This window comes from Thalassophryne amazonica, chromosome 7 (assembly GCF_902500255.1).
Source record: "Thalassophryne amazonica chromosome 7, fThaAma1.1, whole genome shotgun sequence".
Taxonomy (NCBI): Eukaryota; Metazoa; Chordata; class Actinopteri; order Batrachoidiformes; family Batrachoididae; genus Thalassophryne; species Thalassophryne amazonica.
Window position 1 is genome coordinate 82595926 of NC_047109.1, and position 18006 is coordinate 82613931.

Here is an 18006-nt window from a genome sequence, read left to right on the forward strand (position 1 = left end):
TACACAGCAGCTGTCTCCAGAAGACAGGTAAACACAGTAGCTGCATCCAGGAGACAGGTATACACAGTAGCTGTATCCAGGAAACAGGTAAACACAGCAACTGTCTCCAGGAGAAAGGTAAACACAGTAGCTGTCTCCGGGAGGCAGGTAAACACAGCAGCTGTCTCCAGGAGGCAGGTAAACACAGTAGCTGTCTCCAGGAGATAGGGAGACACAGCAGCTGTCTCCGGGAGGCAGGTAAACACAGTAGCTGTCTCCAGGAGGCAGGTAAACACAGCAGCTGTCTCCGGGAGGCAGGTAAACACAGTAGCTGTCTCCAGGAGATAGGGAGACACAGCAGCTGTCTCCAGGAGGCAGGTAAACACAGTAGCTGTCTCCAGGAGGCAGGTAAACACAGTAGCTGTCTCCAGGAGATAGGGAGACACAGCAGCTGTCTCCAGGAGGCAGGTAAACACAGTAGCTGTCTCCAGGAGACAGGTAAACACAGTAGCTGTCTCCAGGAGATAGGGAGACACAGCAGCTGTCTCCAGGAGGCAGGTAAACACAGTAGCTGTTATGGTTGAACAAGGAACTGACATATAGGGCCCAAAATGCAGACACAACCTGGAGACAGAGAACAGTTTGTACAGATGATTTTGGTGAGATGTAGACAGGTTTGGCTGAAATGGACCAACAGCGGAGGACAGAAACAGCTGAGCAGGGCTGGTGGAGTTGAATATGAGTGAGCCAAAACAGAATTCTGGTGGATCAGACATGGAGGATCTGAGCCTCAGACAAAACAGGTAAACAGACATCCAGGAAAACAATATCAAAAATACAAACTATGAAAAATCCGCTTACAGATGAAAGTCTAAATGTCTGTACCACAACGGAGACTGAAAGATCTGGCAGCCTCTGGATGTCTGAGCTGCGGTTAAATACTGCAGTGCCTTGAGTGGAGATTGGTTGCAGGTGAGCAGATTCGGCAGCTGCAGAGGATCAGATGGGCAGGCTGGAAGAGGGAACCCAGGGTCCACGCCCAACAACACAGAGACAGACTGAGACAAACATGACACACCAGAGAGGGAAAACAACAAGACACACAAGGAAATGGAAAGACAAAGCCTGAACCCTAACAGTATCCAGGAGACAGGGACACACAGCAGCTACAGCTTCTGAATCAGATGATCAATCAATCAATCAACTTTTTTCTTATATAGCGCCAAATCACAACAAACAGTTGCCCCAAGGCGCTCCATATTGCAAGGCAAGGCCATACAATAACCATGAAAAACCCCAGCGGTCAAAATGACCCCCTATGAGCAAGCACTTGGCCACAGTGGGAAGGAAAAACTCCCTTTTAACAGGAAGAAACCTCCAGCAGAACCAGGCTCAGGGAGGGGCAGTCTTCTGCTGAGACTGGTTGGGGCTGAGGGAAAGAACCAGGAAAAAGACATGCCGAGAAGGGGGGCAGAGATCGATCACTAATGATTAAATGCAGAGTGATGCATACGGAGCAAAAAAAGAAAGAAACAGTGCATCATGGGAACCCCCCACAGTCTACGTCTAAAGCAACATAACCAAGGGATGGTCCAGGGTCACCCGATCCAGCCCTAACTATAAGCCTTAGCGAAAAGGAAAGTTTTAAGCCTAATCTTAAAAGTAGAGAGGGTATCTGTCTCCCTGATCTGAATTGGGAGCTGGTTCCACAGGAGAGGAGCCTGAAAGCTGAAGGCTCTGCCTCCCATTCTACTCTTACAAACCCTAGGAACCACAAGTAAGCCCGCAGTCTGAGAGCGAAGCGCTCTAATGGGGTAATATGGTACTACGAGGTCCCTAAGATAAGATGGGACCTGATTATTCAAAACCTTATAAGTAAGAAGAAGAATTTTAAATTCTATTCTAGAATTAATAGGAAGCCAATGAAGAGAGGCCAACACGGATGAGATATGCTCTCTCCTGCTAGTCCCCGTCAGTACTCTAGCTGCAGCATTCTGAACCAACTGAAGGCTTTTTAGGGAACTTTTAGGACAACCTGATAATAATGAATTACAATAGTCCAGCCTAGAGGAAATAAATGCATGAATTAGTTTTTCAGCATCACTCTGAGACAAGCACTTTCTGATTTTAGAAATATTGCGTAAATGCAAAAAGGCAGTCCTACATATTTGTTTAATATGCGCTTTGAATGACATATCCTGATCAAAAATAACTCCAAGATTTCTCACAGTATTACTAGAGATCAGGGAAATGCCATCCAGAGTAACGATCTGGTTAGACACCATGCTTCTAAGATTTGTGGGGCCAAGTACAATAACTTCAGTTTTATCTGAGTTTAAAAGCAGGAAATTAGAGGTCATCCATGTCTTTATGTCTGTAAGACAATCCTGCAGTTTAGCTAATTGGTGTGTATCCTCTGGCTTCATGGATAGATAAAGCTGGGTATCATCTGCGTAACAATGAAAATTTAAGCAATACCGTCTAATAATACTGCCCAAGGGAAGCATGTATAAAGTGAATAAAATTGGTCCTAGCACAGAACCTTGTGGAACTCCATAATTAACTTTAGTCTGTGAAGAAGATTCCCCATTTACATGAACAAACTGTAATCTATTAGACAAATATGATTCAAACCACCGCAGCGCAATGCCTTTAATACCTATGACATGCTCTAATCTCTGTAATAAAATTTTATGGTCAACAGTATCAAAAGCAGCACTGAGGTCCAACAGAACAAGCACAGAGATAAGTCCACTGTCCGAAGCCATAAGAAGATCATTTGTAACCTTCACTAATGCTGTTTCTGTACTATGATGAATTCTAAAACCTGACTGAAACTCTTCAAATAGACCATTCCTCTGCAGGTGATCAGTTAGCTGTTTTACAACTACCCTCTCAAGAATCTTTGAGAGAAAAGGAAGGTTGGAGATTGGCCTATAATTAGCTAAGATAGCTGGGTCAAGTGATGGCTTTTTAAGTGATGGCTTGATCACTGTGAACTTTTGATCTTGTGCACATCGTACAGCAGCAGAAGTCAAAGTGTCAGAGTGTATGCAGTCTGTTTGAGGAAATATCAGCAAACGAGAGACTGACAAAACTGGAGGTCACATGTCCACGTCCTCCCTGTGGGCATCAACTGAAAGTGACTTCTCCCTGCACGTGCAATGGTGAGAGAAAGAGAGTGCACGTAGACAGCAGGATGAACATCACAACTATTGATCAGGCTAATATGGGGAGGAAAGGCCGCAGGCCACCGAAGGTGATCAATACACACGTAATTACACAAGGTGATCCCGCAAAACTCACGGGGCTGCACATATAAATAAATGCTGCCCCGCTGAAACACTGCTCACACGCTCATGCATGTATGGTGCTTGTTGTTATACATTTAAAGGTATGAATCCCCCTTAAAAAAAACACGTAATTCCAAAGCAAATTTCACACAGCAACTGAGAAAAGTTCACTCTGGATATTTGGTGAGTAAGCTGAAGTTTCATTTTTAATGTAATACTGGATTGTAATTTATTTGTCTTCATGTCTCAGCTACACTCAAAAAATGGCTCTTTGCATGAGCTCAATTCAATTATGTGCAGGATTTCCATCTAACAAATATATGTCATCCTAACTAAATTAAATTAAATGATCTTGCATGGATGTGCTTTATTTGAGTTGGGGCTACATATATTTATTAGATGGAAATCCTGCTCATAAATGAACTGAGTTCATCCAATGCATCAGTTTTTTTGAGTGTACTTGCTTGATTTATTTTTGAATACACTCAAAAAATGGCTCATTGGATGAAATCAATTCAATTATGGGCAGGATTTCTATCTAATAAATACATGTAGCCCCAACTCAAATAAAATACATCAATGCAAGCTAATGTAATTTAACTGAGTTGGAACTACATATATTTATTAGATGGAATCCAATCCAATGAGTCAGTTTTTTAGTGTATCACTCAAACAAATGACTCATTGGATGAACTCAATTAATTTATGGGAAGGATTTCCATATAATAAATATATGTAGTCCCAACTCAGTGAAATTACAGTAGCTTACATGGATGTTACTTGAGTTGGGGCTACATATATTTATTAGATGGAAAACCTGCACATAATTGAATTGAGTTCATCTAATGCTTCAGTTTTTTGAGTGTATCTGCCCCGTCCTTTGTGACCCATCATCCCCTGAAGCTGAGGGTGAAACATGAGCTCAGACGTGGGTATCACTGTGTGTGATGACTCACATCCTGGAGGCCTTGCTTCTGTTTTTTTTTTTTTTTTTTTTTTGCTCCCCCTGTTTGTCCAGTTGTTCTCTTCTTTACTCAGACTCATGTCCTTGTTTGCCTTGTAGGATTACCTCTCACTGTTTTATCCACCACAGGCAGTTCCACGCTGCTGAGGTTCACACTGGCTGGAGGCTGTGTGATATGTTTGATATTCGGTTGTTCTTGTGATTTATCGTGTCAACTAAATATCAGACATATTCCGACAGAGTCTGGCACTGACTTCTGACCCCCTTCATTGCTCCCATGCAACACAACCTGCAAAGCAAGATAAATGGATTTGGAGCGCTGCCGTTGTGTTGAATAATAAATGTTATCATGTTCACTGGAGTGAAGTTGTGCAGCTGTATGTAGTGTGTCTTGTTTGAACAGCAGGGTTTTACCATCATAAATGCAAACAGAATTATTTAATTGTTCTCAAAGCCTGTGTGGTTTGGATTCTGTTTCTCAAGCACAAAACCACCCACACCCACATTCCCACATGCGTAACATTTCACCCAACAGGACAAACAAGTCAATCCTATTTTTTAAACAATGGTGTGTAAGTATACAAGTGCATCCTGCTCCATCCGTGAACAGGTTTGTTTTGTTTTTTTACTGCCAACACAGCAATGATTACAACAGCAAACCTGAAATTGAGCTTTCTGTCATTTCACACTAAAGCTGTAATTACACTATAAATAATAATAACAATAATATATTAGTGACGCACTGTGAATACCGTCTGGATGCACTATATATACAGAGAGAGATAGACAGATAGAGAGAGAGAGAGAGAGAGAGAGAGAGAGAGAGAGAGAGAGAGAGAGAGAGAGAGAGAGAGAAAACAGTGCATCCGGAAGTTATTCACGCTTCACTTATTCCACATTTTGTTCTTACAGCCTGATTCCAAAACAGAGTAAATTAATTTTTTCCTTCAACATTTCAAAATTCTCCCACAACACCTCATGATGACAATATGAAAAACATTTTTTTTTTGTTGCAAATTTATTAAAGAAAAAAATAATAAATTACATGTACATAAATCAGGCTTTAGGATTTTAAGGTACCACTCTGCAGCGGACCTAGAAAAAGAGTGACTCAAGCAAATATAATCTTTTTAATGCATATAATGCATGGTGCTTATTTAAGGCAGGCATTTATTTTTAAGGTTTGACCTGGCCATTAAGGCCCCATTAAAAAACAAAAACAGAAATACATTAGTTTATCATCCTTTACATCAGAAAAAATGGTGAGGGCAGGTGGATTTTTTTTTTTTTTTGTCTTAGAAACTGAGACATACAGTTATTTCAAACCTGATAAACTAATTTTTTTTTTCAGGGCGCCTAAATGAGGCAGGCTCCTATTCAAGGTCAGGTGTTTAATCAAAGAAATAATAAGCCTAATTGGTGCTGGGGATTCCCTGTATGTTTCGGCACCTACATAATCCGTTTTAAATATATATATATATATATATATATATATATATATATATATATATATATATATATATATATATATATATATATATATATATATGAAATTGTCAAGGCAACAGTTAATTAAATAAGTGTGGTGACAATGACAATGTTGGGGTAATGGGCCATACATTGCCCCACCAATAGTAGCAGATGTCAAAGTCTCTCCACCCAAATTGGTCCAATCAATTAAATCTATTGACTGTGAGAAGAAGATCACAGTGCCATTGATTTCTTAACCTCAACACTCTGATTGGCTGAGACTTCCCACATCATCATCATTGAAACTTTCTTACTGCACAATATGGCCACGTTGGAGGAGAAAAGCCATGGAAAGCAAGACTTCCTTCCCGAATAACTTCTTCTGCTTCTTCCATTGTACAGGATGCAACAATGGAATATTATCATGTTCTGTTGTAACATACAATTTAAAACAAAAACACTCCGGAGGCTTACAACTTTTGTTGAAACTTTTGTCATGTAACAACTGTGTCACTGTTTCTGGCAGATCTGGTAGAGCAACTTTTTGACTCCTGTACAAACTGAAATTGACCTTTGTCACCATTCTTAATGTTTTTACCTCATAACTCCATAACATTCCGTCATATATTGTCCAAACAATACCTTTTTGGAATCTTTGTGATCAGACACATAATGTGGTTTAGCTTTCAATATGATTGGAGCATTTTTAAATTTTGACTCCTGTGTAATTCTTCATTGACCCCTAACTGGCCGCCATATTGGATTTTCAAGTGGCCCGCACTTTTTCTCAAACACTGATTTACGAAGAACATTCATGCCAAATCTGATGCTTGTATCACCATGTGAATGATTCAGTTATCTGCTGCACTAAAAAGCATGGGTGTGATGAGTGTAGTGTGGAACACAACTTACAGACTTGGATCGAGTCTCAAACTATTCATGATCATGAACTGTGATAAAGCCACTGATTTCTAAATATGAACAAATGCTTATTGGTTGAGATCTCCAATGTTAGACATTGCGGAGTCATTACCGGTATGATTACAACCTAGTTCTGCAGCGACTCATAAGACTGCAGCGCCCTCTCGTGGCCTCATTTGAAAGGCACCTTGTTTATTTTGAAGCCACCCCGTCGCAGAAGTTCGACGTCACGCTGGCGCGCGTGTCGTCTGTTGCTGGAAAGTACTACAATTGGTGTTTTTGACATAGTTAATATTAAAGTTAATGTTGACTCGGTATCGATATTGTGGTGTTTTAAGTTTGTGTCACTACAAGATAAAGCGGAATCATGTGGATACTGACACCGCTGCAGCCTGGAGGTAAACTTCTCATCAAAGTTACCTTAACTAGCATGTCGCATTTTACAGTTTTTTTTTTTGTTTGTTTGATTTAACTTTCGGTTTTGTCCAGTTGTGATTACCTTTGAAAAAGGCAGCGTTAAATGCAAGTTAAGATATTTTTAGTCGAGGTTACATGCTTGTGATCAACTTCTAACTTGCTGAAAATATAGATGAAAAACCTGAAGTGGAGCACACCTTTAGATTGCATAAATAATAATAATAAAACAAATAAACGTGCTCTTTTTAATAGTTTCTTATGGTTAAAGGAATTAAACGCTTGTAACTGAACACAAAGTCCACTTTAACAAAGGTAATGCAGGTGTTGAAGGCAAACAAGCCTGTTAAGTCCAAATGAAAAGTGCAGTCAGTGTTGATGTACTGATCCAGATATGTGTTACCAGTAAATATGGGTTGTTGACCCCCAAAACGTGAATCTGCTGCAAATCATGAATTATCCACAAACCACTAATGAAATCTTACGCAAACTGAATACTTGTGAACCGTGAATAATTTTGCTGCAAACCGTGAATAAAATATCCCACAAAACATGACAAGAAAAGGTCTTGCAAAATGTAAGTCGTAAAACATGAATATCATTTATGATATTCATTCATAAGTTTGACTGAGGTGGTACACCTGTCAAACGGTAACAAAGGTGTCCTAAAGCCCCTTTCACACTAGGCCAACATAGACATGCGTAGTGCAGCATACTGACTACGCTGTGCTCATGCAGCCCTATGTGGCATTACGCTGAGGGACGCAAAGGAATCTACGAAATGGATGCAAATCGTTAAACATGTTTAATTTTTTCGTGGACATTCGGTGTAAAGCACTGCTTCCAATGCTCTACGCAAGTCTATGCAGCACTCTGCTACTGTGTGCAAGTCTACATAACACTGTGCTACTGAACACCTAGCCTCCGCAATTGTACGCTACCCTACGCCAGTCTGGTGAAAGATCCTTTAGATTTTTTTTATCAGTACATAGATTTTATTTATCCCACTGAACTTTGCTGGCAGTGAAGCTTCAAAACCACAGAGGTGGGCCAAAGCTTTCCCACCCCCCTTGCGCACAACATACACAGCCATTTTTGTGTACTAGATATGCAGCACAATGCAACTCTATGTAGACCCAGTGTGGAAGGGGCTTAAGGCAGACTCAGGGAGGATAGAAACCTCCTGTGGAGCAGATGTTCAAAAGCTTGCTTGATCTTCTGATTTTTAGTATGAATGCAGACAGTGAAATCGACGCCTAACAATGCTTCTGACATTTTGGGTTTTAATCAGGATGTGTCAGAAAAGTTGCCACAGGGATAACTGGCTTGTGGCGGCCAAGTATTCATAGCGATGTCACTTTTTGGTCCTTCAATGTTGACGCTTACAATTATCATGAAGCAGAATTCACCAAGCGCTGGATTGTTCACCCACTAATAGGGAGAATGTGAAAGATTCCCCGCACTGCTGCGCAATTCATTGTGCCAGTGTGTCCTGCTTTGTCCCACTTAACGCCACGCTATATAAAATAATTACAGTGGGGAAAATAAGTATTTGATCCCCTGTCAGTTTTGCAGGTTTTCCCACCTACAAAGAATGGAGAGGTCTGTAATTTTTAATTGTAGGTGCACTTCAACTGTGAGAGACAGAATCTAAAAAAAAAATCCAGAAAATCACATTGTATGATTTTTAAATAATTAATTTGCATTTTATTGCATGAAATAAGTATTTGACCCCCTACCAACCAGCGAGAATTCTGACTCTCACAGACCTGTTAATTTTTCTTTAAGAAGCCCTCTTATTCTGCACTCTTTACCTGTATTAATTGCACCTGTTTGAACTTGTTACCTGTATAAAAGACACCTGTTCACACACTCAATCAATCACACTCCAACATGTCCACCATAGCCAAGACCAAAGAGCTGTCTGAGGTCACCAGGGACAGAACTGTAGACCTGTACAAGGCTGGGATGGACTACAGGACAACAGGCAAGCAGCTTGGTAGAAGACAACAACTGTTATGATTATTTATTAGAAAGTGGAAGAAACACAAGATGACTGTCAATCTCCCTCGGTCTGGGATTCTCACTTTGTGGAGTAAGGATGATTCTGAGAAAGCTCAGAACTACACAGGAGGACCTGGTCAATGACCTGAAGAGAGCTGGGACCACAGTCACAAAGATTACATTAGTAACACATGATGCTGTCATGGTTTAAAATCCTGCAGGGCGGCAAGGTCCCCCTGCTCAAGCCAGCACATGTCCAGGCCCGTTTGAAGTTCACCAGTGACCATCTGGATGATCCAGAGGAGGCATGGGAGAAGGTCATGTGGTCAGATGAGACCAGAATAGCGCTTTTTGGAATCAACTCCACTTTCCATGTTTAGAGGATGAGAAAACCATCCCAACCGTGAAGCATGGGGGTGGAAACATCATACTCTGGGGGTGCTCTTCTGCAAAGGGGACAGGACGACTGCACCGTATTGAAGGGAGAATGGATGGGGTCATGTATTGTGAGATTTTGGCAAACAACCTCCTTCCCTCATTAAGAGCATTGAGGACAATTTAAGAACAATTTAAAGATTCCAGTCCACCTAACCCGCATATCTTTGGATGTGGGAGGAAACCCACACAAACACGGGGAGAACATGCAAACTCCACACAGACAGGCCACAGGAATTGAACCCACAATGACCTTCTCACTGTGAGGCAACAGTGCTAACCACTAACCCACCGTACTGCCATATACACTCAACAAAAATATAAACGCAACACTTTTTTGGTTTTGCTCCCATTTTGTATGAGATGAACTCAAAGATCTAAAACTTTTTCCACATACACAATATCACCATTTCCCTCAAATATTGTTCACAAAACAGTCTGAATCTTTGATAGTGAGCACTTCTCCTTTGCTGAGATAATCCATCCCACCTCACAGGTGTGCCATACCAAGATGGTGATTAGACACCATGATTAGTGCACAGGTGTGCCTTAGACTGTCCACAATAAAAGGCCACTCTGAAAGGTGCAGTTTTGTTTTATTGGGGGGGGATACCAGTCAGTATCTGGTGTGACCACCATTTGCCTCATGCAGTGCAACACATCTCCTTCGCATAGAGTTGATCAGGTTGTCAATTGTGGCCTGTGGAATGTTGGTCCACTCCTCTGGCTGTGCGAAGTTGCTGGATATTGCAGGAACTGGTACACGCTGTTGTATACGCCGGTCCAGAGCATCCCAAACATGCTCAATGGGTGAAATGTCCGGTGAGTATGCCGGCCATGCAAGAACTGGGACATTTTCAGCTTCCAAGAATTGTGTACAGATCCTTGCAACATGGGGCCGTGCATTATCCTGCTGCAACATGAGATGGTGTTCTTGGATGTATGGCACAACAATGGGCCTCAGGATCTCGTCACGGTATCTCTGTGCATTTAAAATGCCATCAATAAAATGCACCTGTGTTCTTCGTCCATAACAGACACCTGCCCATACCATAACCCCACCGCCACCATGGGCCACTCGATCCACAACATTGACATCAGAAAACTGCTCACCCACATGACGCCACACACGCTGTCTGCCATCTGCCCTGAACAGTGTGAACCGGGATTCATCCGTGAAGAGAACACCTCTCCAGTGTGCCAAACACCAGCGAATGTGAGCATTTGCCCACTCAAGTCGGTTACGACGACGAACTGGAGTCAGGTTGAGACCCAGATGAGGACGACGAGCATGCAGATGAGCTTCCCTGAGACAGTTTCTGACAGTTTGTGCAGAAATTCTTTGGTTATGCAAACCGATTGTTTCAGCAGCTGTCCGAGTGGCTGGTCTCAGACGATCTTGGAGGTGAACATGCTGGATGTGGAGGTCCTGGGCTGGTGTGGTTACACGTGGTCTGCGGTTGTGAGGCTGGTTGGATGTACTGCCAAATTCTCTGAAACACCTTTGGAGATGGCTTATGGTAGAGAAATGAACATTCAATACACGAGCAACAGCTCTGGTTGACATTCCTGCTGTCAGCATGCCAATTGCACGCTCCCTCAAATCTTGCGACATCTGTGGCATTGTGCTGTGTGATAAAACTGCACCTTTCAGAGTGGCCTTTTATTGTGGGCAGTCTAAGGCACACCTGTGCACTAATCATGGTGTCTAATCAGCATCTTGATATGGCACACCTGTGAGGTGGGATGGATTATCTCAGCAAAGGAGAAGTGCTCACTATCACAGATTTAGACTGGTTTGTGAACAATATTTGAGGGAAATTGTGATACTGTGTATGTGGAAAAAGTTTTAGATCTTTGAGTTCATCTCATACAAAATGGGAGCAAAACCAAAAGTGTTGCGTTTATATTTTTGTTGAGTATATATATATATGTGTGTGTGTATGTATGTATGTATGTATGTATATGTGTGTTTCATATATACTCAAATGTATGAATATGCAGATTACTAATGTTTAGTAAATGTTTTATGTGACAGTCAGTATCCATGTTCAAGAGGGTGCTGCTGTCTATCTCTGAGTTCCGGACTAAGAGATATTTGTTGGTCAGTATTGCCTGAGCATTTTACACAGTGAAAGTAAAAGTGATTTTTCCAGAGGGTAAGTATTAAATGACTTTATGTTTTTGTGATCAATTTATTAACTAATTTCTTCTTACTCACAGGCGAAACCCACTATATTTTCTCTGACAAAGAATACGTGGTGGGGAGGAAGAACTGTGACATTCTAATTTCCAATGACCAGTCCATAAGCAGGGCTCACGCTGTCCTTATGGCAACTGACCAGGTGAGAGGGGTGATGTAAACAGGGGTAATTGTGTAGTAGAGTCCTCTGTACCATAGCTACAACCCATGTTACACACAGTATGTCTCAAATCGGGTTTTATTTATATACGAGGTCTGTCCAAAAAGTATCGGACCTTTTTATTTTTTGCAAAAACCATATGGATTTGAATCACGTGTGATTGCATCAGCCAAGCTTGAACCTTCGTGCGTATGCGTGAGTTTTTTCACGCCTGTCGGTTGCGTCATTCGTCTGTGAGCAGGCTTTGTGTGAGCACTGGTCCACCCCTCTCGTCGTTTTTTTATTGCGAATAAATGTCTGAATGATTTGGAGCTTTGCTGCATCAATTTTTTTCCAGAAACTGTGAGAGACCTCCAGGTGGACACTGTTTGGAAAATTAATATGGCTTTCAGGGACGATTTTGTGGGGATTACACAGATTAAGGAGTGTTACTGCCGCTTTAAGGACGGCCCACAACTGCTGAGAGCGTGCCGCTCTCCCAACGCCGATCGACAGGCTGAATCAACCAGATCATTTCCAACGTGAAGGCTTTGTTGATCTGGGACGTCGTCTGACTTACACAAAAATGGCAGGAGACGTGGACATCAGCACTTTTTCGGCACATTCCACTGTTACAGGAGTTTTTTCATGGAAAGAAAAGCGGACGGATGCGCCACCGTGCCGCTCATGGCGCGGGACATGTTGGTCCATGTTGGTCCCACAGGACGGCTTTGAGATGACTTTCAGACGGCTGTCGGTGGGTTTTCAGTCGTGTGACTAATGCCAGAACATGTCCTGTGAGGCTTCATCACGGCGTTGCTTTGCTCCATGCGGCTCCACCGCGACGCGCGGAATTCCTCCGCACGTCTGTCTCAATGTGCCGAAAAAGTGCTGATGTCCACGTCTTATGCAATTCCTGTGCTAGTCAGAGGACATCCCGGATAAAACACAGCGTCCAGTTTGGAAATGAACGGCACATTCCACTGTTACAGGAGTTTTTGTCATGGAAAGAGGAGCGGAGGAATTCACGCGTCGGGACGGAGCCACATGGCGCAAAGCAACACCGTGATGAAGCCTCACAGGACATGTTCTGGCATGTCCAGCTCATCCACAATTTCTCGGATAGTCACACGACTGAAAAGCCACCGAAAGCCGTCTGAAAGCCATCTGAAATCTGTGTTTGTCTCACAGTGCTTTTGTCCGCGCCATGAGCGGCTCCGTGGCGCATCCCTCCACTTCTCTTTCCATGACAAAAACTCCTGTAACAGTGGAATGTGCCGAAAAAGTGCTGATGTCCACATCTTCTGCCATTTCTGTGGAAGTCAGACGACGTCCTGGATCAACAAAGCCTTCACTTTGGAAATGATCTGGTTGTTTCAGCGGGGTTTCAGCCTGTCGATCGGCGCTCGGAGTGCGCCGCGCTCTCAGACGCTGTCGGTGGTCTTTAAACCGGTTGGAGCACTCCTTAATCTGTGTAATCCCCATAAAATCGTCCCTGAAAGCCATCTGAATTTTCCGAATGGTGTCCACCTGGAGGTCTCTCACAGTTTCTGGAAAAATTTGATGCAGCAAAGCTCCAAATCGTTCAGACATTTTATTTGCAATAAAAATCCGGGGTGGACCACTGCTCACACAAAGCCTGCTCACAGGCGAATGACGCAACCGACAGGCGTGAAAAAACATGCATGCGCACGAAGGTTCAAGCTTGGCTGATGCAATCACACATGATTCAAATCCATATGGTTTTTGCAAAAAATAAAAAGGTCGGATAGTTTTCTAACAGACCTCGTGTGTGTGTGTGTGTGTGTGTGTGTGTGTGTGTGTGTGTGTGTGTGTGTGTGTGTGTGTGTGTGTGTGTGTGTGTGTGTGTGTGTGTGTGTGGAGTCATAGTTTCTACCAGTAAAGATTGCTATCATAATCTCTACACTGTTTTAATTGCTGAATATAGCAATAGCCTGATATTTTGTTACGTTTCTGATAGAGCTGGATATCGATTCCAAATTCAAGAATCGATTCGATTCCGATTCTTAAGATTCAGAGTCGATTATTTCAATCCAATCTGATATTGATTTGGGTTAGTGTTATTAAAACTGTTTTTGAGCTGTTACCTAATTGTCTATTTATGCAAATATAAAGTATTATATTTACATTTGACAGCCATTTAATTAAGTATTGGTAGTTAATAATGATGGCTGTAAGACTGATGGCACAGACCATCTCCCTCCCAGAATGATAGAGTATTTTATTTTACAAACATACTGAAGGGCAGAATTACTGAACAGATCCAGGGCAGCCAAAAGAGGGTGCCAGAGGTACCTGGTTCATTGGACCTGAAACAGGTACATTTCTACACCCTTCCATGTTTTGCCTGATGCCTTGTTTCTTTTGGCTTTAAAATCTTTGCTGTAGCAAAGATTTTAAAAAAACTATCGCTTTACTTCACAAAATTTGGCTGTCAGAATGCAGGCAGTAGTGTTTCAGAGAGTTATAATTTTAAAATTTTCCGTAAGCAAACGGTCCTGGTCTCCCCTACAAACACTCACATCTGCAACACTGGCTGTGCGGTACGCGGCAGGAGACCTTCTCCTAACAGCCGCGCAGACCGACTTTTCAGTCAGTTTTCTCCCACAGCCTCACAGCGAGTGCTGGTGGAAAAAGACTGACTGAAAAGTCAGTCCACACCAAAAAACGTTTGTGCGCTGACCCACGGCAAAGGCATGTTATGAGGAATGAAAGAAAAAAAAAAAAAAACTACTGTGTGAATTAAACGTTGACTTTTCTCTTTTCTTGCACACAACAGACAAGAGTCCCGGAAGTCATGATTGACATCTTTACATAGTTTTGACAGAGGTTGATGAACAAATTGTGGACCTGCTTCTAAATCAGAACCAGCGCATCCACAATCAATGTAGAGAAATGGTCAGTTTCACACCGTCAGAAACATCGCAACGGCCCAACTGCAGCATCATTTTTTTCAGGAACGACGTTCCAACACTGGCGAGAAGTGCATATATACAGTTGTATATAAGAGTTTGGGCACCCCTAATGATTTCCATGATTGTCCTTTATAAATCATTGGTTATTTGGATCAGCAATTTCAGTTAAATATATCATATAGCAGACAAACAGTCATATTTGAGAAGTGACATGAAGTTCATAGGATTTACAGAAAGTGTGCAATAATTCTTTGAAGAAATTTAGGCAGGTGCATAAATTTGGACACCCCAACAGAAAAAAATACATCAATATTTAGTAGGGCTGCAGCTATCCATTATCTTAGTAATTGAGTAATCTATCGATTATTCTGGCAATTAATCGAGTAATCGGATAAAAAGTACTTTCGCGTTTTTAACATCAACAATCCAGGTCTCTCCCTAAGCAATGGCACTTTTGCTGCATCATCACGGAGATTGTGAAATTTAGTGTATCCCTTTCTGTTTTCCTGGGTAATCTTTTTTTTTTTTTTCACATCTTTACAAGTTTTGGATCTTTCCTGGTGTCAGGAGCTCAGCCAAAGTCTTGACATTTTGCTGAAATGGCGATGGGTTGTGGCTTTCTGTATTTTGTTTTCCCCAACTTGTAAAATTTAACCATTTTAATTTTTTTTAAGGTTCGTGAACTCTACTCCCTGGGTTTTTGTTTGTTTTTTTGTATTCCTCTTTCTCTGCGATTTAGCCAATGCAGTTCAGCTGGAGGTTGAACATGCAAGCCTTGCAGTTTTTTAAATTATTATTTTATTTGAGTTACAGTGTTTGTGAAGCATTGTGTGTTGCCCAAAAAAGTTAAAATTAAAACTCAAAACACTCGGTGCGAGTCTGAGCAAAACACAGACGGAAGAGTGGACTTTTCCATAGACTGTCAGTGTGGCCGGGATGGAGCTGTGAGGGCAGTGCTGAGCCCCACACAGGGCACAGAGAGGCAGTCACCGGCCGCCGCACGAATAGCCACTCCCCACGTAGAGCGGAGAGCAGGCAGCGGACGGAACGGTGTGTTTTGTTTTTTTTGTTTTTTTTAATAAACAAACACATTGCTTAGCTTTAAATGCGCAGTAAGCTATTTCAGATGATCAGCGTGGACCGTTTTTCTCCTAAAAGGCTTTATTTCACTCTGTGTGTCGCATTGGAAAGTTGTAGCTATTGTGCTAATTTAATTAGCACTTACACGGCTTATGCATCCTCTAGTCTTCTTTTGTTTGTTTTTCTGGGGATGTTACAGCGCCCCAAACAGGACTGGCATATGTACTACAATATTAAACGAAGCTTCTATGCACAGAATTTGCTTCGAAGATTTTTTGTAATCCAATTATTCGAGTTACTCGACTAATCGTTTCAGCCCTAATATTTAGTAGATCCTCCTTTTGCAGAAATAACAGCCTCTAAATGCTTGCTATAGCTTCCAATGAGAGTCTGAATTCTGGCTAAAGGTACAACCCCAATTCCAATGAAGTTGGAACATTTTGTGAAATGTAAATAAAAACGGAATACAATGATTTACAAACCGTCTTCAACCTATATTCAATTGAATACACCACAAAGACAAGATATTTAATGTTCCAACTGATAGACGTTTTTGTTTTTGTGCAAATATTTGCTCATTTTGAAAAGGATACCTGCAACACATTTCAAAAAAGCTGGGACAGGGGCAACAAAAGACTGGGAAAGTTGATGAATGCTCAAAGAACACCTGTTAAACACCACTCACCTGTTTCCAGTTAACCTGTTCAGGTGAACAGGTTAACTGGAAACAGGTAAGTTTCATGATTGGGTATAAAAGGAGCATCCCCAAAAGGCTCAGCCGTTCACAAGCAAAGGATCGCCACATTGTGAACATCTGCATAAAAACCAGTCCAACAGTTTAAGAACAATGTTTCTCAACGTTCAATTGCAAGGGATTTAGGGATTCCATAATCTACAGTCCACAGTATAATCAGAAGATTCATAGAATCTGGAGAACTTTCTACACGTAAGTGGCAAACCAACATTGCATGCCCGTGACCTTCGATCCTTCAGGTGGCACTGCATTAAAAACCGACATCATTATGTAAAGGATCTTACCATGTGGGCTCAGGAACACCTTCAGAACACCATTGTCAGTTAACACAGTTCGTCGCTACATCTACAAGTGCAAGTTAAAACTCTTCCATGCAAAGCAAAAGCCATACATCAACAATATCTAGAAACGCCGCCGCCTTCTCTGGGCCCGAGCTCATTTGAAATGGACAGACGCAAAGAGGAAAAGTGTGCTTTGGTCTGATGAGTCTACATTTCAAATTGTTTTTGGAAATCTTTCCTCACTATGTTCCTCACAGTGGAAACTGACAGCTGAAATCTCTGAGATAGCTTTTTGTATCCTTCCCCTAAACCGTGATGTTGAACAATCTTTGTTTTGTTTTCAGGTCATTTGGGAGTTGTTTAGAGGCTACCATGTTGCCACTCATTGGAAGAGATACAAAGAGGGCAAACATTTGCAAATGACCATCTTAAATACCCTTTCTTATGATTGGATTCACCTGTGTAAGGAGGTCAAGGGTCAGTGAGCTTACCAAACCAATTTTGTGTTCCAATAATTAGCGCTAAATCTATTCAGATCAATAAAATGACAAGGGTGCCCACATTTATGCACCTGCCCAGTTTTGTTTCAATAATTATTATATGATATGTGATTTTGCCAACTTCTGATTGGCCCACTCGCCACTTTCTGAGCTGTACCACATGGCGAGTTGACCGCTGGTGGAGCCGAGTACACCTCGCGTGCAGCGTAGCGCTAGCCAATCAAGCGACACCTTCTATCGATAACGACCAATCAGATAATGCAATACAACGCCTACTTTCGCCCGCTTCGAGTTACGTCGTGCATCGTCATGACGACGCCATGTACACAATACAGTAAAAACTAAGGGCACAGAAAAAAAAAACGCTGCTGGCTGCAGCTGCTCCTCGGTCTTCTCTCACAAATGTGTTTAAATACAGTCCATAAAAGTCCTGCTCACAGATTGCCAGAGACAGGAGATGTCAACGTTCACTAAAAAGTCCGGACATCTCCAGTCCACTTTTGGACGATTCGTTCATGCGCGCACATGTGAACAATTAAAAGAAAAAAAAGGCTGCCTCCTCGCTCTCCACAAACTCTTTCATCACTGTGTAAAAGAAAGGACACAAGTCCTGCTCACAGACTGATTGCCAGA

General features: G+C 42.0%; 1 protein-coding gene across 1 annotated transcript in view; it reads left to right on the forward strand.

The window, feature by feature from the left end:
• Positions 1-6863: 6863 nt before the first annotated feature.
• Positions 6864-18006, forward strand: part of nbn (nibrin) — a 48938-nt gene continuing 37795 nt past the window's right edge. The window contains exons 1-2 of the mRNA XM_034174812.1: positions 6864-7025; positions 11704-11825. Of these exons, the coding sequence (XP_034030703.1) occupies positions 6995-7025; positions 11704-11825 (153 nt within the window). The 5' untranslated portion in view covers positions 6864-6994. The remainder of the gene's footprint in view (positions 7026-11703; positions 11826-18006) is intronic.